The sequence below is a fragment of the Giraffa tippelskirchi genome, chromosome 1, assembly GCF_054371585.1.
Source record: "Giraffa tippelskirchi isolate mGirTip1 chromosome 1, T2T-mGirTip1v1.2.pri, whole genome shotgun sequence".
In the NCBI taxonomy this organism is placed as follows: Eukaryota; Metazoa; Chordata; class Mammalia; order Artiodactyla; family Giraffidae; genus Giraffa; species Giraffa tippelskirchi.
This window is the reverse complement of record NC_137275.1, coordinates 74804022-74826766: the sequence shown is the minus strand read 5'-3', so window position 1 is coordinate 74826766 and position 22745 is coordinate 74804022. Positions and strand designations below refer to the sequence as shown.

Here is a 22745-nt window from a genome sequence, read left to right as displayed (position 1 = left end):
ATTTAGAAACTGTTGGCTGTTTTCACAGAGGCAGTCAAAAAATCTTACTAATATGCCTCCCGATAAGTGTTAAGCCCTCTCCGTCAGTCTGAAATACATGCTACTTGAAGTGAGTTTCCTGTTTATTTTTTTCCGTCTTGGCTCATATGAAGATTAACATTAAATATCACAGAAGAAAAGGCTCTTAAGTTAACTCCATGTCTTTGTGATGACTATTTTGCAGTTTAGATACAAGTTGCATATCACCTCAGATCATTTTGACAAGAAACACTGAAAAGCTGTTAAATAGGCAATGAATGTGACATTGGCTTCTGATTACATTAGAAGTCGGATTCCTCGGGTCTAGTTCTAATGCTGCCCTAATATTCTGAGAGTCTGGGTTTTGCTCTATTTAGCTATAAAATGTGGATAATACCTAACAGGAACACTATAGGCCATAATGATCATTTCTGTGCTGCTGCCAGATGTCTTTGTTAATGGAATGATGAAGTTCAATATACAATTTTATGCCAGCAGTGCATAATCAAGTGTCATAAGTTTACCAGTTTTAAGGAAGTTGGGAATCTGAGGACTAGAATTATAATATCTACTTATCTACTTATTATCTGATGTTTCTGTCTTAAAGAGGGGTCTGTTGTTACGTACTTCTTACCATTACTACTGGACAACAAGTGGTTTGTTTTGTTACAGAACATGGAAAATCTCAATCCCACACTATCTCATGAGAGGACTGAATCTGATCATGTTGAACTGATGTCCGATGGAAGGTAATTTTAAGAGTTTTCTCCTAACGCCGTTTATAAGAATGTGAATAAACTTTTTTTTTACTTAGTGCAGTGTGCATTAAAAGAACTAAAAAACATAAAATTAACAAACTCTATATTTACTGACAGCATTTTATAGCAAGGAAAATGCTTTAGGATGGGAAAATCTACTATGGTGCTATTAAAGACAGAGAACCATATTCATGTTTTGTGTTGTTTCTAGTTTTTCAATTTTTGTTTTGTTTTTGAATTTCATAGAATTTTGTTTAGAGCTACTGAACTTCTAAAACAAGTAAAATTATAATTTCAATGAATGAGAAGCATTATTATAAAACAGAATGACAGTTTATATTTTGTTTGTAGCAAAGAAAATGCAAAGGACGGCAGACAGACCCAGCATTTTGAGGTGAGTAGCCACCAAGTAAGATTGTGACTGTGACAGGACTGTTCTTATATTCTTGAGAGTCCCTGTGAAGATTTACTGGCTTATCAATAAGAGGTGAGGAGATCAAGTGACAGGACTATGATTGCTGAGAAAGGCAAATACTGAGACACAAAAATTCCTTGAGAAATTGTAAGAACTCTATTCTTTTGGGTTTTTTTGAATTCTTTTATTTGACTTGTGAAGATAAACATTAATACCAGGGAGATTTCTCCTTAGATTTTTTTTTCCATAAAATAAGACAAAATAAAAGCCAAAGCTACTGGTTTGATTTTCCATGAATTCAAGCATTTTTTAAGTGATTGAGACAGATAATAGTGAATCGTAGTAGATTTGTCGCAGAGATGATTTCATTAATTTTCAAATTAACATAAAATCATTTCAAGTTGTTAAATCCAATTCATTTCCTGAGTTTTGTATCTTGTTTTAAGTAAAGGACAGAGAAAATAATGTCTAACTCCCTTCTATTGTCTGTATCTTAAAGTTTCGGTGACTTTCCTAACTTCCCTGTTGTCCTCTGGTGACATTGCCTTCCTGACCCAAGTATTTGATTTCCTTTGCTCCCGATGCTGGCTTCCATTCAGTGTGCTGAGCTTCATTTTTCATTCATGCTTGTGTATATAATTCACTACTTCCAAATGCTTCCAGCTGCACCTTCAGTCTTATGATCCGCTTTCTTTTTGGCAAGAATTAAAGCCTTTTTCAACCTGTTCTTGGATTCTGACTCTTGCTATGTTAATTACGCATAGAATTCCCCCTCTAACCACTGATTCCTAATCTTTTTTGGGCAGTAACCTTACTCACTGATGGGTTGTTCAGTAATATATATTGAGTCCTACTATGTGCAGGTAATGTGCCAGGAGCTGGGATTTAATAACAGCTGCAGTTCCTACCTCCATAAAGTTTTCCAATCTAGAAAGTTGAGAATTCAAAAGCTATGGACCCCCTTCTTAGAAAAATGCACACCTATGATAAAGTTTACCACACACAAAAAAGAAAAACGCACACTTATGTTGAATTTGGTATAAAATTGCTGGAAATGAATGGCCACCTGACATAGCCACCCCCCAATTCTCTAGATTCCTCATATTTCTTCTTTGTCATCTGTCATGGGCACTTCTTCATTAACCCAGCCAGACAATAGGAGGGGAGGCTTCTCCCTGACTTCATAGCTTCCGAGCCACTGCTTTCATCTTTTATTTCCAACTCCTTTATGCTTCCTTCCTTGGGATCCAGGCAAAAAGCAGACCTTCTTTCTAGTCTCTAGTCACCGTTTTTCAGAGCACAGTGTCCCCAAGATACTCTTTTGGTTTCCTTCTGTTTCATCCTTTTTCTGCTCCCTTCCTCTGCTCACAACGAGCACCTACTCATCATTGAACGTTATTTTAAAGAAAATGGCTTTGCCAGCCTCCTGGAGAGGTATTCTCAGTTCTCCCCTTTTCTGCCTCTTATCTTTAGGAGACAAAAGGGTAGAGAGCAGCCTTTGGGATGAACTGAGTAACATCAACTCATAAATTCTAAGTGGCACCCAAACAAATGTGTGCTGAACTCCATTTGTCTTGGTGTTTTTGTGGACAGCTCTCACAGCAGATGCATCACAGGGAAAGAATCTCAAACATTTCTTCCATGGGCCAGGAACTATTCTTACATGTGTTGCCTATGTGCATTTGCCAATCAGCACCTAGCCCACCGTTGGCACTTCTGAAGCACTCACTATTAATAATCATTATCATCATGGTCGTTTCAGCGAGGAGATAAAATTAGGCAGTGAGTTAAAATCCAGACTAAGCTCTCCGTGTCATCCTTCTTTCACAACTGCACCAATGGAGGGGAAAAAGGCATCACTCCACGAGATGAGGATTCTGTTTCTACTCGTGACGGCATGTGTTTCCTTCACTGAAAGAAAGATACTTTATTATTGATGAAGGACTGTGAAAGATCTGACTTCCATTTTTAAACCTCTTTCCCTTGCTTACAATCGGTTATAATTTCCTACATTTTAATATGTGTAGCACTTTCTAAAACTTATGCAACTCAAATTGTCTGATTTTCTGATAATACTGCACTAATTCCTAAATTTCAGAAATGAAAAGCGAGTCTAGAGGTTGGTTACCCCTCCTAGAATTCTGTTTAGCTGGTTTTTGTTTTTTTTTTTCAATCTCCTATAACATCAGATTTACATGCCCACTATGAATGGAAATGGTAATGTTCCCAGCTTCATTTCCCATTAAGGCAGATTTTGTTCTCATTAATATTGCCCTTTTAATTTTTTCTTGTAAATGCTCAAGTTCATAGAAGATAACACAACAAATGACAGCTATTGGAGAAAGGTGATTCATCTTTCTTGTTTGACAACTATTTTCGTTAGAATGAGAAACGACAACCTTTAGCCTCAGAAATGCTCCTCAGAGGGATACACAGGCAGGGAAAGGCCATCTTAGAGTCTGCTACTCAAGGGCAAATGCAGGCACAACTGTGACTTTATTTTTTAAATAATCATTTTGAAACCTTAGGTATGTTTTTGTTTGAAGGCATGTATTGAAAAGTAAACAGGTCAGTCCTTTGTTCCATGTCTCGTTAATTTCTTTTACCTATACACCTAATCTTACCCAAAAGGAGAGTCTGCTGAGGTCTCAGGTGGTTAGTGATGAGAGTTATCTTTTTCTATTTCATCTGCATTTCTTAAAGTGGTTTGTATTAAAATTCGTTTAGTGACACATTGGCAGTGGGGGAAAAAAATGTTAGAGTCACTTCAGAGTGCTAACAATTTAATTATGATTTCTTCAGCTAAATTTTGGAAAGGTTGATGTTTTTATAAAATAGGATGACATGTGCTGGACTAAATAGGATGACACGTGCAAGAGCTGAAGCCCCCTGTTCCCTGAGCATGTGGAGTTCAAAGACTTTGTTCTCTTGTTTGTTTTTAAACTCATTTGACAAGTAGAAGTATCCGGGACAGAGGTCTTCCTTAAAAATAGCAATTTCTAGATTCTGAAAGATAACCCTGAAAGAACAGGTTTTCAGAGTTCTCTGGAGTTTATGCTTTATGTTTCAGCTTGATTGCTTCTGACAAGCTATTTTCTATTGTTGAAGGATTTCATGTTTCCATATAAAATCCAGAACAGAAAAACGATAACCTGTTATTTAATCCTTTTGTCAGAAAAGCAAAACATGTAAAAGTTTTTAATTATGTGGCAGAGTATGACATTATCTGGGAGAGGTCATTATAGTCAGAAGTTGAAGGTTAATAAAGTGTTAAATTCCTTCAAGATATTTTTACATTCTTTATGCTTTCTAAGCCTACTGCTTAGAAGAGCTTAGAAGCATACCTTTGATAACAAACAGGACATTCATAATAAACAAAAGACTATTTCCCTTTTTCTTATCCAGCTTCAAAAAAAAGGAAGAGAGAAGGAGAAAAGATAAGACTTTCTAATCAAGCATGAGAATTAACATTAGTTATCACAGGAGCTTAAATGAAGGCTTGTATTTGCATTGAGAAGGTTTGAGATAAATTCTGAAATATCCTCGTCAACAAGTATTTATGAAATGGATGACTCGGTGATTTCAGCCTCACTGTATTTCATGGAAGCTTTAGGATTTTGGAGAAGGGAATGGCAACCCACTCCAGTATTCTTGCCTGGAAAATTCCATGGACAGAGGAGCCTGGCGGGCTACAGTCCATGGGGTTGCAGTCAGACACGACTTAGTGACTGAGCACAAGTACTGGTTTTGAAACTAGAACCAGAAAGATTTGAAAAGCTCTGTTTGTTTAGATTCACTTCCAATTCCATCCAGTCTTGAAAGGCTACTGAAGCTTGGTAATTCACATGAGTTTGAGGAATTTGTTATGTTTATTTTCCTTTCTTGTCAGGCCAAACAGTAAATGTTTACACTTCATGTGGCTCTTCTGTTAACTTCTGTGGTTCCTTCCTGTGCACACTGCCTTGTGGAGGGCACTGATACTGTCCTGCCCATCTCTGGTGAGCTGTCCTGCCACTTCTTATCCAAATCCTGTGCAAGTAGGGAGACGGGCTGAAACAAACATTCACCAGTGATTTGAGGCCAGGAAAGGAGCGAAGGGCAGCAGAAGATGAGATGGTTAGATAGCATCACTGACTCAATGGACATGAATCTGAGCAAACTCTGGGAGATAGTGAAGGACAGGGAAGCCTGGCATGCTGCAAGAAGCCGTGGGGTTTCAAAGAGTCGAACGTGGTTGAGCGACTGAGCAACAAGAAGAAGGAGCAGAATGAGTGAAGTCCGCCCAGGCCCAGCCAGACGGGGACAAGTCTTAACAGGAGTCAGGTGGATAGGCTGGTAGTTAATGGCTCCTTGACGTGACCGTGGAATGTAAGCTGTGGCCCCAGGCTAGGTAAGCTCTCTCTTTTTGCTCACTAGCATCCTGTGCTTTTCTTCTATAACATGCATGGGACTTGGCACTTACAGGATCAGTGAATCCCTTCCACTCTGAATCCCCTGTCTTAATTCTTGTAATTCCAGTGCCTAGTACATAGTATGTGTTCAGTAAACACTTCCAAATGAATGAAGGGGAAAGGGAGGTAGTGTATAAATGGAATTAACATTTCTTCTACAGTTATGACAAGCAAGCTCTTTTTACACTACACGTTTTTCACTTTATCTTCCCAACTTTTTGAAGTTATGGTCCTGTATTAGAGAAAAAGAATCTCAATGCAAAGTTGACTCATAGAAGATCTTGCTGCTGGTCACCTGTGTTTGAACTCAGATCTCTAACTCTAAAACCCATATCTGCCATGCCATGTTGTCTCTCCTAAGAGCCAGTCACTCAGTTTATTTCATCACATGAATATTTAGCATGTTTTCATACGGTGCCACATTTTTGACAGGGTTTTGTGTGTGACAGCACAAGGATCTCTGAGTTGAAAATTATGAAATGAATGCATTTACCCTGATTTAGCTGAAGATACAATTTGTGTAAACAGTGAAAGTTGAAACCAAAAGATATGTTTGGTATTTCAGACTGTCCTTGATATTTGCACATTAATGATCTAATAGGAGAAACAGACAATCATGTAGACAGGCACGATGCTCCATGATAAGACTACCAGAGGGTGGGAACAACCTGGCAAGGTGCCTCATCAGACTAGACTGACAGATATTTGAAGTAAGAGGAGTTTTGGGCTCATGTGTTGCTACAAAGCAGTATCCTTACTCCATGTACATGTATACTTGGGTCCACACCATCAGCCCCCTCTGCAAACCCCAGCAAGGTGACCATGTCAGCAGAAATTGGGAATCAGGTCTTCAGATACAGCAGCAGATGAGAGAAAGAGCACCCTGGGGGACTGGTCAGAGCCCAGTAGCACAGGGCCATGCCTGTGAATACGCTGGTGAGTGAGCCCTGCCAAGTGTATCCACGGCTGTGTGAGCTCGTGTGGGTTTATGAAGGACACATCTCTCCGTTGCTGTGCAGAAAATCAGCCAGGGAGTCTGGAAGCTCATGTATGTCAAGCTCATGTATGTATAGGTCTGCAGTGTGAGTGACGCCCTGTTATTTATGGCCCAGTGCACATTCTTGACTCCAAATACAGGGACCTCTTTGCTGTTCCTAAACATATACAACATGACCATGCCTCAGGGCGTTTGCACTTGCTTTCCTTCTTCCTGGAATTCTCTTCCTTCAAAGAGCGTCCCCTTTGTGTCTCTGCTCACATGCCACCTTATTGGAAAGGCCTTCCCTGGCTACCCAATATGAAATAGCTGGCCATGGCCCCTACCTTCAGCATCCTCCTTACCCTGCTTTATTTTTCTCTGTAGTCTACGTCACTACTTGACTTTTTTTTCTTAATTAACTGTCCCCTTCCATAAAATTCATTAGGACAGAGATTCATTTGGGCCACTGAAGTTTCTCCAATGTCTAAAAAACCATCTAGCACGTGATAAGCCCTCAAAATGATTTCTTAGATGAATGACTAAATAAATTTTTTCTTTGTATCTCTAGCACCTGATGTATAATAGACAGCCCTATTACATGTATATAACATGTAATATATACTATTATAAATGAATGGTGGGAGTTTAGTCGCTAAGTCTTGTCCAACTCTTGAGACCCCATGGACTGTAGCCCACCAGGCTCCTCTGTCCATGGGATTGTAATTGAATAAACTAGTAAGGTTTAGACCTGATTCTCTTTGTTAGAATAATAGAGTCCTGTCAAGGCTGTCTATTCCAGTGTCCTACCTAGGGTGGTGCTCCCTCTCCTACATCCCTAACTTCCAGACTGTGTGTGAACACCATGAAGGGCAGCTCACCATTTCACGAGGTAGTCCGCTCTTGCCTTACACCAAAATCGAGTTTGCAGAGCTCCAGAGAGCACAGTTGAGTCTATTCCTCTAAATGTCAGCTCCTAAGTGCAGGGAGCTTGCACGTCTCACACAGAGCCCGGGACAGAGTAGGTTCACCAAACCGTGTTGTTGAAGGAGTGAATAAACCCAGACATTTTAGAGAAAACAGAAACTTAGGAAAAATATTCTAACTAATTAATTTCTAGTTAATTTTTTTTACTTTGAAATCGGTGCCAATTCAGATGTGGCAGTCATAAAAAGTACACGCTTTAAGTCAGCTTGTGTGTCTAGAATTTGGGGATTTCCCACATGTCATGTCAAGTATTGCAGACTCTCAAGTACTCTTAGGGGACACGGGGAACAAAGTCAGCAGCTGGTGTGAGCAGAGGACACAGGTTGCCTGTGAGCCCAGCTCTAGGCCTGCAGGTGTTTCCAGCAGCGTACATTCCCATGCCTAAGACATCAGCCAGGAAAACACACATTTCTCCGTTACTAGTCTTTTTGTTTTATTTAAGTATTTGTTTGTTTCACTGTGTGGCTTGTGGGATCTCGTTCCCTGACCAGAGATCTAACCCAGGCCCCCTACAATGCAAGCATGGCGTCTTAGCCACTGGACCACCAGGGAAGTCCCCTAGTCTGTTTTTTAAAATCCTTCAGTGGCTTTCCATTATCTACCACATGATAAAACCCAAACTTAGCCCAGCGTGCAAGGCCTCTGTCAGCCCAGACTCTGCTCATCCAGCATGCGTGTCATCTGTGCTGAAGACTAGAACCCTAGCCTCGTCTCTCCTGTACTTGGCATCCCCTGCTCCTGCCCCACTCTGTGCCCATGGCCCCTCCTCCTCCTCCCCTCTGTATGAGGTGCCCTCCTCCCCGACCCCTCTGACCCACACAGCCCAAACCACCTTTACTGTTGTTGATCAATGACAGGAACACGAGTGGCCCTTTTCTCTAATATTTTTTCCTAATGCATCTAAGATTCTGCCCTGCCCTCTGTTGTAGCATGTTTCTCCTTGATTTGCAAATTGTATAAGCCTCTAACTCCTCTCTTGAGCGTTTTGAGAGGTAGCAATATTTTACTCATTTTCCTATGGTGCCTAATAATAATAAGAGGGATGACTTCCATTTGTGTGTCTCTGGTCAGGGAACGAGATCCCACAAGCCACACAGTGAAACAAACAAACAAATACTTAAACAAAACAAAAAGACTAGTAACGGAGGAATGTGTGTTTTCCTGGCTGATGTCTTAGGCATGGGAATGTACGCTGCTGGAAACACCTGCAGGCCTAGAGCTGGGCTCACAGGCAACCTGTGTCCTCTGCTCACACCAGCTGCTGACTTTGTTCCCCGTGTCCCCTAAGAGTACTTGAGAGTCTGCAGTGCTTGACATGACACGTGGGAAATCCCCAAATTCTAGACACACAAGCTGACTTAAAGCGTGTACTTTTTATGACTGCCACATCTGAATTGGCACCGATTTCAAAGTAAAAAAAATTAACTAGAAATTAATTAGTTAGAATATTTTTCCTAAGTTTCTGTTTTCTCTAAAATGTCTGGGTTTATTCACTCCTTCAACAACACGGTGCTTAGAGGCCTTTTCTACCTCCTCTCAGATCTTCAGAGGAACCGTGCAAGATGGGTGTTATTAATGCCAGTTTATAGTTTAGGAAATGGAGGCTCAGAGAGGTGAAACGGCTCAGCCAGGGCACCGAGCTACTCAGTTGCTCTTCAATCCCAAGTCTGCCTGGAAGGAAAACTGCCGTCCGCTCCACTGCCTCACAGGGTCAGTGCTTCACAGATGTTCCTGGTGAAGAAAGTGCCATGCTTACACCATGGAATCACATTTTTTATATTCTTCCCTTTTTTCTGTCTCTAAGTATAACAGGTATTAGAGCTCTTTGTTGAGGAAATGTTTATTTGCTATATGAGGTTCTGACACACACACACGAATGGTTGGTGACTGATTGATCCTGTAACTTTTAAAAAGCTGAGTGCCAGATTGAGTCCTTCAACACTGGTCTCATTAGGATTCAGCTCAGGGAACAAATGATTTTTGTGGCATAAATACTTAATCTGTGTGTGTCCCCCCCCCCCCCCGCCGCCCCGTATAATAGACAAGCAGAATTTTTAAAATGTCTTAAAGCCCCAGATTTACTTAGCATTTCCATCTGACTTTCATGAACTGATTGGTGATATTTCATTTTATCCCAAATGTGAAGAAAATGCTTCATTTCATGGAAATACAGTAGTAAAAGCCCTGACTATTCCCCTGGTGATATCAAAGTAGGTTGAATAGCTATTAAAAGGAGCTGGAAGTCTTAGTAGTGCTTTATTTTAAGCATAAGAACATTTCTCATACATTAACAGAATCATTTATGATTTCCAGATGTTTGGGGTTTTTTTTTAATTTAATGATGATACATTTGCTAAAATAAATTTCCAGTTATTCTCAAAGAAAATCTTTCATACAGATCTGTGCTACTGGAGAAATGTTTTTGTGAGGCAGCGCTTTTGTTTATAATTTTGTGACAGGGTGAGTATGACAATGGTTGGGTTTACTGGATGCCAAAAGAACAAGGTAAAAAAGACTAAATTTCAGTGCATTTTTCAAAACATAAAATCGCTTAGTTAAGACAGCCTTGTGTTGAGGGGGAGTTTTCCCATCCCTCCGATGTCCTCCCCTGGTGAGGGTGCCACCAGTAAATAAAATCAAGGGTAGCTGAGTATTTAATATTCGGAGTAGATGAATAGTAGGAAAGTAAGTGACAGTTGCGTATTTGTAAGATATAAATTATGCTTGCTGACTTGCCAGGTTTTGGCTTTTTACTTTAAAAAATAAAAAAAGTCATGCTCCCTGTGTAATTTTGGCTCATTTCCAGAGTCCGTATTCCTTACTGCTAGCTGGTAGCTAGCAAACCACCGCCCCCGCCACCACCACCACCCATGCTGTTTGAATTTGCGCAACAATGCTTGAATACCCAGAGCTCCTCCATAAATAGTCTGTTCTCCCCACACTGTGGCGAAAACAGTCACAGGAAATCAGGGAATGTGCAGCTAGCCCTGCTTAATTGCTCTAAGCCTGCAGGGCCAGCAGGAGAGCACGCGTGTGCACAGCCTCTGCTCCTGGCCCTGCAGAACTGTTTACCTAAGGGGCAGAGAAGGCTGCATGAGAGAGACACCATGTTGCTGCTACAGCCTTAGCAACAGCGGTAGCTGAGTTTGGGGTTGTTGTTTACAGTCTGGAGAGCCATACTCCTTTAAGGAAACACAAACTCCTTTTCCCTCCTTCCTGGCCCCAGTCAGTTATCATCCAGTCTGTCAGCTACCAGCAGTTATCAGGAAGAACAGCCCTCGGAAATGATCTTGTCTTTCTCCCAGAAGAAAAGTTAAAGGCGCGCAGATGGACAGTTGCTTTTTGCATGCAAGTGACCAGCTAGCATCCAGGGGGCATCAGGCTATGATTTTGGTTTTCGTGCCGGGGACACCAGCAGCTGTGGCTTGGGAGGTTTTGTTCAGCAGGAGTGGAATTGCTGCAGACGTTTTTGGGTCTTGGTGAGCAGTAGAGATTTGAGGACGTTGTGCTGTTGTTGCAGAGCCCCACAATGAAGATCCAGGAGCATCCCAGCTTGCCTGACAGCAAGCTGCAGAGGACTCCGGATGCTGATGACCAGCAGGAGAGCTTTGTGTCTAAAGTGCCTGAGCTGGACCTGACTGCACTGTGTGACCAGAAGAGCTGGGAAGGTAAGGTCATCAGATGTTTGGATGATTTAATACTGGAGAATCATATGTAAATTAGCAGAAAGGAGAAGCATGTTGGGTGCGTGGGTGAGAGCGAGAGCTGTGTATGCAGAAGTAGCCACATTTCTAAATGACCGAAAATCCTTCCCCTGACATAGGAATGTGTCACGTTCAGTGTTGCCAAGAGTGATTGCAATCTAAGAAGGAAAATGTGCTTGCCCTTAATTCTAGTGTCACCTTGCAGCCCCTTTTTTTTCTTTTTTTCTGACTTACCAGGAGTGCTGAGATGTGAGTGCATTTTCCCTCTAGGAGTACCAAGCTGAGTAACACAGAACTGGTGTGCATTTTGGATTTGCTGTCAGTGTTACTGACCTTCCCCCTGCTACATGCCAACCCTCTACTTTCCTCATTAAATCTCCTCCCCATCTTTCAAGAAAAATACTTTGATTCGCTTTGCTTCTATGTCTGTATTTATGGATAAATTTTTAAAATCCAGGTTAACAAACATAAAGATTGGCTTATCAAAGAGAACACTGAATAAAAGTGCTTCATATTGAAAGCCTGTAATGTAGTTCTTGAGACTGGTTTTTTTCTAGAGATCTTTGACAGAAATGTTAGACATTTATCTCTGCAGAAGAAGAGGGCATCCTCATCTTGTCAAAACTGTATTTCAGGGAGGATATGCACTAGTTCTCTCAAGCTGCTGTTCTTCCATGATCCATATGTCTGCATCCAGATGTGTATCAGAGTGTCTCCATAATAAGTACCCATCTGCCTCTAGATGGTATGTGTGTCTGAAGGTACAGAGAGGGAAAAATTGTGCTCCTGAGTTCAGAACCGTGGCCTGAATTAACACAATGACTTAGAGAATCACAACTATTAAAATAAAAAGTGAGTCTTTTTCAAAAGCACCTAAGTTTCCTTGTCTTCTGCCCCCACCTCTTTTTTTTTTTTTAACCAAAATGTATTCATTACGTTAATGATCTTAAGATGATCTCAGAAGACCACAAGGTGAAAAATAGTAGCACCATGATACTTCTCGAATCCAGAGCTTCAGTGAAATGAAATCAAAATTCTTTTTATTCTGATTTTCCCTCTTCACAATCTAAGAAACACATTCCAATTTTTTGTTTCATGTAATTAGGTGGTGAATCTGAGACTTTTGTCAGATCTTCCCAGCTATCCACTAGGGGGAAAATTCAAGGTTTTTTGTTTTAAGTGATACATTCCAGGGTAGTATTTGTTGTTGTTCTTTTCTGTACTTTGAAATAATCAGGTGTGCTTTTAATTCATACATTAAAAACAGCCTACCTGCCAAGGTCCCATGGTAGCCACTGTTGCCCAAATTAAAAAAAAGCAGTAGCCAAAACAAATGCTCTGTTTGGGGATCAAGAATATGGTCTCCTCATATCATTAACATACAGCTCTAGATTAAAAGCTCTAGGATTTTCTGGTCAGAATTCAAATTGACCACATTATCTTGATGATTTATTTAGGAAACAGGCTAGTAGAGTCTCCTCCTATTGAAGCGGACTCAGGTGTTCGATTTGTTTTTTAATCATAAATTTATAGTCCCTTCCAACACACTTAAAGAGGCTAAAGATAAAGCAGAAAAATCTCTCCAGACTGGTTGAAAGCTAACTTATAGTTAGAACTATTTCATTAGTTTATATTAAGAACTTTCTGCCAGATAATAATATGAGGGCAATAACATTTTGTATTGGGAAACTAGGTGAAATTTTTAAAGCTTATGCCAAGAAAAAAATACATTTTATTAGGATTGTGTTATCCATATAATTTATAAAATGACTTGTTTTAACTTTTTTTTTTTTTGCCAGTTACTGCATTTGTCACTGAACTTGCATACCTCAAAAATCTACATGTTTTCATTTCAAGGTTGTTTTGATCGTTTGGTTGGTGCTTTCAGTATATTTATTTTTATTTATTTATTTTAAGTGTCCAAGTAACATTTTAGCAGTAATACAGCTGTAAGTATAGTCCAAATAAAGGAATATTTTGCATGAAGGATAGTTAAGCTGAGAGCAATCATTTAAGCCACTGAAATATCACCTTTTTCTATAGGTTTAGCGAAAAACAAAATGGTCACTCTCCAGTAAGGAATGAACTTTGTACTAGTTTAAACTCTGCAACCAGTGCAACAAAATATATAAACAAAAGTAATAGTTACCGAAACCATATGAACCAGTATCCATCTATAAGTCTTCATCAGTAGTCTCCAGACCCCCATGTGGTATAACCAGCTCTTTCTGATTTGTTTGCTTGTTCTCCATCCCCACACCACGGCTCATACTCTCTCATACATGTAGAATAATAGAGTATCAGGTGAGAGAGTACTTAATGAGCAGCCTGCGGGTACTGCTTTCACATGAAAATGATGTTCTGTGGCTTCTGAAGCATGTGGTATTGGGAAAACAAAAAGAAAAATGAAGCTGTAATAAGTTTCATAGACTACTCAGAGTGGAACCTTCTCAAAGTGAATGGAGGATCACAGTCCAGTCCCACTCATTGACACATAAATAATACATGCTTGACCTTTTTTTCTCTATGTGTAGCTGTGTATTAGGGCATATCTGATCTATCCACATGAAAGCATCATTATCATCACTATTACTAGGGTTTCCACTCTCCAAAATTAAATGAACACCCAAATCAAATGAACTTAGTTATTTAAAGCCCTTGAAAGTTGCATAATTAAAATGTCCATAATAAGCCAATTCATGTTGATTTAGGGACACCCTTGTGGAAGTACTGAGATGTAAACACTCAGCTACTCTATTAGATTTGTCCTGGTGAAATCAAGTTTTATAGAACATTTTTTAAAGGATATAAAGTACTTCAGATATCTTATTCATCACTTACTGCTTATCAAAAATAACCGTGGGCAGGAAATTCTGTTTAAAAAATATTAGAGAAGCAAGGAATCTTAAAGATCTTACAGCTGAACCCTCACATTATACTGCTAAGAAAGTTGAGGCCAAAAGAGGCAAAATGATGATTCAAGATCACAAAGTCTCCTGACTTCCACCTAAATGCGTCTTTTAAGCAATGCTAGTTCAGTACCGTAGCAGGCAGTGGACTATGATGGTTAAGAGGCAGACACGTGGAGAGTTCAAATTCTGTCTCTACCACTTAACTAGCTTTGTGATCAAGTTAGTCAGCAGGTCTCAATAGGAGACATAGTACATAATAACAAATAATAGGGGCTTCTTGGGTGGCTCCGTGGTAGAGAATCCTCCTGCCAATCCAGGAGTTGCAAGAGATGTGGATTCAATCCCTGAATCGGGAAGATCCCCTGGAGGAGGAAATGGCAACCCACTCCAGTATTCTTACTAGGATAATCCCATGGACAGGGGAGCCTGGTGGGCTACAGTACATAGGGTTGCAAAGAGTCAGACAGGACTGAAGCAACTGAGCACAGCACAGCATAGCTGTAGTAGTATCTTCTTAGTACGTTTGTTGCAGGGATTATATGAGCTAACATACACAGTGTGCTCAGCACAACCATGTGATCGACACTATGTGTTATTTTGGATTGATGAAGCTGGCTAATAAGGTTCTGATAGTTTGTGATGAGACTGTTAGAGCAAGTTAACAGAACAGTCCTTGTTCTCAGGTTACATTTTGGAATTCTAAGGAAAATTTTATGAGAGGATTTTCCCAGTAAAGACCCCCCCACCAATGGGGTTTCCATGTCCCTGTATCTGGGATGTAAATGTACCTCCAGCACTACTGAGTAGCCTCCTTGGAAGACTGTATGACATCACACCACGTAGGAGTGACTCTGAGCAACACATACGCAGTTAGAAATGAGACATGGAAAACATCAGCTCCCTTAATTCTGTGCCAATTTCTTAGAGAAAAATCATCTCAGTAGCTCGTTTTCTTTTGTGTAGTAAATGGATCCAGCCAGCTAATGCAGAGAGGAGCTTCCCGGTGATCGCATTAGCATCAGTCAGAGCTGCGTTCTCTCCTCCTGCAGTGAATCTCCTTTATTTCCATGTGTGCTATAGTGTCTGAACTGGAACTCCCCAGGGACCTATTCTTTTTTATTACTTAGGTAGCAAGCATACAGCTTTTATCTCTGTTATTTCTGACCTGCTGGGATGTCAGCTAACCTGGGCAGACTAATTTTTAATAGATGTGCCATACTTATGTCCAGAGTTTTTTTCGACCAGACACACAGCTAAAGCCAAAACCACCATATCCAGGGAATTCTGGTCCAAATAGGGAAACACTTTTGTTTTACGGAGTCCTCTAAGGTGAAAATCTAATTTGAATCCTCAAATCTTTTCTTTTGTCCCTTTGAATAATTATCTTGCAATATCCTTGTTTGTTTCATTGCTCTATAATTACTGGTTAAAATGTAAATTGTTTCCCAAGCCCACAATTGGGAATTGTCAGTGAACACATCCTCAAATTGGCTCTCTATGCAGGTGGGTAATGCATAGGACATATTATCATGGACTGTGTTGTTCTTCTCAGTTCAGTCTTGTTATTCTATTTGAGCTGCTGCTGCTGCTGCTAAGTCGCTTCAATCATGTCCGACTCTGTGCGACCCCATAGACGGCATCCCACCAAGCTCTGCCATCCCTGGGATTCTCCAGGCAAGAATACTGGAGTGGGTTGCCATTTCCTTCTCCAGTGCATGAAAGGGAAAAGTGAAAGTGAAGTTGCTCAGTCGTGTCCGACTCTTAGCGACCCCATGGACTATAGCCCACCAGGCTCCTCCGTCCATGGGATTTTCCAGGCAAGAGTACCGGAGTGGGGTGCCATTGTTTGAGCACCAACTATCAAAACATGAGATTAAAAAAAAAATGAGATAGACTTGTATTCTTAGAATATTTCAAAACAGAGGAGCAGTTGGTCTTACTGAATCTTTCATTATATTGAACTATGTATAATTATGTAACTCTTTTGAATAGGAGCCCTAAATTATAAGACTGTATAGAATTAAAGGAAAGAGACAAGAGAGAGAGAAATCATATAAGCATTTCCAGATGCATAGGTGAAAAACTTCAGTTCTATTCTACCTGCAGCTAATGATGAAATATTTATTTTTACTTTGTTAACATTGAAATTCTTAATACTATTATATTTCTTTTTTAAAGTCACGAATCTCTTAGAGATTATCATACTAAGAGAAACATCAGACAGAGAAAGACAAACCACTTATATGTGGAATCTGAAAAAATGATGCAAAAGAACTTGTTGATAAAATAGAAATAGGCTCACAAACAGAAAACAAACTTATGGTTATCAAAATGAAAAGGGGGTAGGGAGGAATAAATCAGTAGAAGTTTGGGATTAACAGATACAAATTACTGTATATAAAATAGACAAACAACCAGGATCTACTGTATAGCACAGGAAATTGTATTCAATATCTTGTAATAACCTATAATGGAAAAAGAAAAATATTACATATATATATATGTAGAAAACTAAGTTACCTTGCTATACACCTGAAATTAACGCAACATTCTAAATCAGCTATGCTTCCATTAAAAAATAAACTGAATCATACAGTAAAAATAAAAAAATGAATTCAAGAGACAGTGTCACTCATAAGCTAGAATTTCTTCAGCTGTGTACTTTATATATACCACTGGTGACACCAGGAACATGGCACATCTGGTCTTCTTGTCAGTGAAGTGATGGGTCAAGAATGGAGGCCCAGAAGATGGCTGCATTAACAAAAAGGCAATCTGACAGATGGCCCCATGTTAGTCACAAAGCATCCAACAAGCACAGTTCAGTTCCATGATTAGTATTTTGTAGTTAACTCAGGATCACAGTTTATTTTTTACTGGAGACATGCTTGGTTAATGGTCACAAACACGTACTGTGTTTTGCAGAAATGGTACATAGAGACCACATAGTTCAAAACTCAAAGACTAGTTGTACCATATTTTAAGAGCTATTCTGTTAGATTCAGACAGATTAATGTACTTCAGGACCTAAAATAACACCTTTCAAACTAAGGTTTGATGCGCAGAAATGTCAAACTAGCCAGCGCAGCAGCATGCCAGCATCAACATCAGACTTTGTTTTCCCTGTGCCCTTTGTCCCTGCAACCACCAAAGCCTCCCCCTGGATGTTATGCTCCTTTACCACCGCCTTCGGCTTGACTGTTCAAGCCATCTTAACCCTTTCCCTGTCCCGGCTTCATTGATTTTAGTCCTTATAGAAAGTTATTGCTGTCTGATGAAATAGATGTCATCTGGTCAGTTTAATAGTTCCATTTCCTGCAACTGCACACTACATTCTTATTATTTTTCTACGGATTACTTTCCACTCACCCTCAGCTTCCCTCATCTCCCCTCACTGCTCAATACTTGCACTTTTTCTTGTCGATAGTTCCAAGCTGCTCATATTGAAGCCCTGCCACTTAGGAGGAGCCAGCCAACCACATCATTACAGATGATGAAACAACTCCTGTTTGTCTCTTGCTGTGGCCAAGTCTATTCTCTGCCACTCTTTGAGGCTCAGTAGGCAGGACTCTGTCTTTAACATGCTTTCATTGTTTAAAGTATTTATATTATATTGTCATCTGTGTTATAAGATGACTTGGTTGTCTTTAAATTTTGAGAACCTGTGGACCTCATTCCACATGAGGTTAATTTTTTTTTAATTAATGCGCTTAAGTCTTACTACACTGTGGGATCTTAACATTTATAAGACTGTCATCCTTGTTCCTGAAGTGCCTGGCACATTCTAAATTGAAGCACTGTCCGGGAGGGCAGGAGACTTGAGTTTCTAGATCCAACTCTTATCACTGATTAGGTATTTGTTCTTGAATTCCTTGGGTTTCAGTTTCCTAATCTGTAATTGTTGAATCAAAGCAGTAGTTCTCAAAGCTGACTGAATTATGATCACTTGGGAAGCTTTTTAAAGACTATGTGTTTGCATGTGTTTGTGTCTCACATATCTGGACCCTCACCTACAAATTCTGTGTAATCGGGTGGTTTGAGACCTGTATGTTAGAAAAGAAAAAAGTGAAAGTCATTCAGTCATGTCCGACCCTCTGCGACCTCATGGATTGTACATATGAAGTCCATGGAATTCTCCAGGCCAGAATACTGGAGTGGCAGCTTTTCCCTTCTCCAGGGGAATCTTCCAACCCAGGGATTGAAGTCAGGTCTCCCACATCTCAGGCAGATTCTTTACCAGCTGAGCCACAAGGGAAGCCCAAGAATACTGGAGTGGGTAGCCTATCCCTTTTCCAGTGGATCATCCCGACCCAGGAATCAAACTAGGGTCTCCTGCATTGCAGGCGGATTCTTTACCACCTGAGCTATCAGGGAAGTATGTTAGGAGTTATTTATATTTTCCTCTGTGACCTTGATGTGCACCCAGAGTTGAAAAGACACTGGGTTATTTGTTGTATGAAGTTTCAACCAGCTTTAATGTTCTATGATTACAGTATGATTTTTTAAGTAAAATGCTGAGTATGCCCTTGTTTAAGATGATTTTGTGGATTTTAGAAATACTTTGATAGCTGAAGGAGTACTTGTTCCATGATTCAAACTGTGGGAATCCCAGAATTTAAGATGATGGCCAAATTCCAGCCTTGTGTAAATTACAATATCCGCAAAGGTATTTAAAACATAACCTTTTTTATAAATGAAGAAAGTATTACAAATGAAATACCATATATCATCTGAGATCTATCATTAAAATATGTTAGATATTTTTTTAATGAGGAAAGGAACACATGAAGGTAGGTCTTGCAGTAAAAATAAATGCCATCCTATTCCCTCACAAAGTGAAAAATCAGGGTTTTGTGCTAAGTCTGTGTTTTCTTTAAGATTGTCTAAAATAACTCATACTGATTTGTCCTTCGTAAGGCATTCTTTTTTATTTTTGGCTATTTTTGTGCATGTATCTTACTTTAACTATAGTCTTTGTTGTTGTTGTTCAGTCACTCAGTCATGTCTGTCTCTTTACAACCTCATGAACTGCAGCACGCCAGGCCTCCCTGTCCTTCACTGTCTCTCGGAGTTTGCTTTAACTCATGTCCATTGAGTTGATGATGCCATCCAACTTAAGTAGCCTCTAAAAGTTACAAATACAGAGCATGCATTTTAGACATGCTAAATCCCAACACACTAAAGCAAAAGCACACAAAACAGCTTATTGAATGACCTCAGCAGAGGCATAACCTGAGTCAGTGGACTCTCCCAAGATGAAAGTGATTCCTTAACCCAGTTCTCTAGTTGTATCAGTGAAGGATGTCCAGCCATGATGCCAAACCCCTTGCTCACAGACACGTAGGCGTTTCTGTTCCGTAACGCCCTCAGTTGGAGAAGTGCTCCTCAGTGATCTGCCAGGAAAGTTGGAAGCTCACTTTAGTGGCTTTTCCTCAGGGCAGCCCTAGCACAGTGACTTTTGAAAGCAAGTGAAGGTAGAGATAAGAAAGTAGATGATGGCTGTCAGATAGATTCGCTGATTCAGGTCAGGGCATAGTGTCTTGAGTCAGAACCTTCAATCTAAAATGTGAAACTGGGAATTCCCTGGTGGTCCAGTGGTGAGGACTCCATGCTTCCACTGCGGGGAGCACAGGTTCGTCCCCTTCGGGGAACTAAGAACCCACAAGCCACATGATGCGGCCAAACAAGTGAGCTAATAAATAAATAAAATGTGAGACCATCCAGTGCCTCCTCAATTCAGTGCCTCCTAATGCATTCAGAAATCTTGGGAAACAGGTGTGCTTTAAAGAACAATTTTGCCCTCTTACCCCCGTTCTTTTCCAGAGCCTATCCCTGCCTTCTCTTCGTGGCAACAGGAGAGCGTGGACGCTGACGAAGCTCGCCTCTCCCCGCAGGCCGGGCGCCTGATTCGGCAGCTCCTGGAGGAGGACAGCGACCCCATGCTGTCCCCCCGCTTCTACGCTTATGGGCAGAGCCGGCAGTACCTGGATGACACAGAAGTGCCTCCTTCTCCCCCCAATTCCCACCCTTTCATGAGGTGTGTTTCTTTGTGTTGCTGAGGCACAGAGGTTCCATCCGTGTAACTTTAAAAGGGAGAGCAATGTTACCCATGGCTAGTCATGGTTTTAACTAGGTTTTAAGTATATCTCCATCCTAGTGCACAGGTTCTGTTGTAACTTTACACATGCCCTGTGACCCGACTACAGCATCACCTCCTGAATCTCTGTTAGTATCTCCTTTCCAAAGCTCTCTCAAATTTAGCTGTGAAGTCCACTGTGCACATTTCAGTCCTAGCTTTGCCAGGTGTAAAGGTGAGCTGGAGAAGATTGGATGTGTTTAAAAGGCAGGACATACAGAGCTCAAGGTCGCAAAAGGGAATCGCAGTCAGCTTTCTTTTATTTGAGAGGATAAGCACCCCCCATACCACACCCGTCATCCCCCGAGGCCCTCCCAGGCAGGCAGTGACCACTCCTGGGAATCTGACCCACACTGTGCCCCTCACAGGCGTCGCAGCTCCTCTCTGGGCTCCTACGAAGATGAGCAGGAGGACCTGACACCTGCCCAGCTCACTCGAAGGATTCAAAGCCTTAAGAAGAAGATTCGCAAGTTTGAAGACAGATTTGAAGAAGAGCGGAAGTACAGAGTGAGTGCTCGCTGGCTTCTTTCTGGACCCTCCCCCCGACTCGGTGTGTCAGGGCGTCGACTACTCGGAGAGGTGGTGACAGCGCAGGGAGCTTTGTAGGGAATCAGGACAGGCAGGAAACCCTGATAAACTCCAGTGTCATGTGTCAGCATTTTCCTTGCACAATGTATCCTTACAAATGAACTGAAGGCTTTCACGTTTGTCTTTGTAAATTGATCAGGGATCGGGAATAGGGAAAATCATAAAGTGAAGTATTTTGTTTGGCTACAACTTAATTCAGAATTATCTTCTAAAATTTAACTAGTACTGACCTCATTCCTCTCTCAGCTCTATCCTTAGTATTTCCTACAGGAATAACAAAAAGACATTTTTCACAGTGGTTGTCGTGTAAAATATCATATACCTCACTGCTTTCTATCCTGTTAGGCTGACAGGTTGAACCCTACACATAATGGGAAAGAGGTCATAGACTTATGGAAGTCCATGACCCTAACGATCCAGCATTTTGTCTCTGAGGAATTATTTGAAAGCACCAAAAATAACCAGATATAAAGAAGGATAATGGAATTCCACCTGTGAAGTTGCTCTGATTAATCACAGTTCATTTATTATTCCAGTGGAACTCAGCTTTCCGTTGCTGTTTAAAACAAACTGATCATCAAACTCTTCTGTCTCCTGCCCCAATTCCAAAACATTTACTCTAGATTTCCTTTTTGCAGCCTTCCCACAGTGACAAAGCAGCCAATCCAGAGGTTCTGAAATGGACAAATGACCTTGCCAAATTCCGGAAACAACTTAAAGGTAGGGAAAGTTCTAGACCTATGTCATGGTCGTAAGAGAACAAGCCAAGTGCAGAAGCTGTGATCTCACTGCGTGCTGAGAGCCACTCACCACTAAAATGGTCCAGGAAAGACAGGTTCCTTGAAGCTGACTCCCATGGCCCTCGGCATTCAGGGCACACTTTCTCTGTATCTTCCCATGGCCTCCATCACAGGGAAACCCAGATCAGTTAAGATGCTGAAAATTCTGCAGGGGTTTTTTTTTCCCCCAAATAACTAATCTAAGGATGATGGTTTCAATTCAACACTTATTAAGAACCTATTTAACCCAAGATGTTATTTGCTATAGAGTTAGGAGAAGATATAGAGACACAAATGGCTATGAAAAGAATTTGGTCCCTGTCCCTCCCAGAGCTTGCTGTCTTTTAGGACACAGAATCATGTAAACAAAGGAATAGAATACAAAGTGAAAATAATTCCAAAATGACATATATACATCATATGGAAAAGGTTGGCCAACATTTGGGCACTAGACCTGCAGATACCTCTAAATGCTATGGGATTCAGTATGGGAAGACATCGGCCTCATTCTGAGAACAGCCCACAGGCTGGTGTGGCTAAAGCATGGATGTTAAAGAACTAAAACTTTCTCAGAAATTAGGGTTAGGAAACCATGCCAGATAATACAGGAAAACATTATCATTTTCTTAAGTTTAAGAAATAATAACCCAGGGATTTCAGCTAATAATATAATTAGATGCTTTCTGGGGGGAAAAAAGACAGGACTAAGCACTTGTTAACAGCAAGAAAAACAATCTGGGTTCAGCAGACGTCAATTCCCATACATCTCCACCCCCAAATCTTTTCTCCTAGAGTCCAAACTGAAGATTTCAGAGGAGGACCTACCCCCCAGGATGCGGCAGCGAAGCAACACACTCCCCAAGAGTTTCGGCTCCCAACTTGAAAAAGAAGATGAGAAGAAGCAGGAGCTGGTGGATAAAGCCATAAAGCCTAGTGTGGAGGCCACGCTGGAATCCATCCAGAGGAAGCTCCAGGAGAAGCGGGCAGAGACTAGCCGTCCTGAAGACATTAAGGTGTGATT

General features: G+C 40.8%; 1 protein-coding gene and 1 long non-coding RNA gene across 14 annotated transcripts in view; both read left to right on the top strand.

Annotated features, from left to right (window-relative positions):
- FAM13A (family with sequence similarity 13 member A) overlaps window positions 1-22745 on the top strand; it is a 321134-nt gene that overhangs the window by 276415 nt on the left and 21974 nt on the right. For all 13 annotated transcript variants that reach the window (XM_081594264.1, XM_081594235.1, XM_081594207.1 and 10 more), the window contains 7 exons: window positions 691-767; window positions 1128-1170; window positions 11126-11273; window positions 20045-20258; window positions 20726-20864; window positions 21584-21665; window positions 22517-22737. In XM_081594264.1, the coding sequence (XP_081450390.1) occupies window positions 691-767; window positions 1128-1170; window positions 11126-11273; window positions 20045-20258; window positions 20726-20864; window positions 21584-21665; window positions 22517-22737 (924 nt within the window). The remainder of the gene's footprint in view (window positions 1-690; window positions 768-1127; window positions 1171-11125; window positions 11274-20044; window positions 20259-20725; window positions 20865-21583; window positions 21666-22516; window positions 22738-22745) is intronic.
- Window positions 12878-16831, top strand: LOC145546738 (uncharacterized). Its single transcript, XR_014083174.1, has 3 exons — window positions 12878-14452; window positions 14689-15869; window positions 16013-16831. It is a non-coding gene; the product is annotated as an uncharacterized LOC145546738 (long non-coding RNA).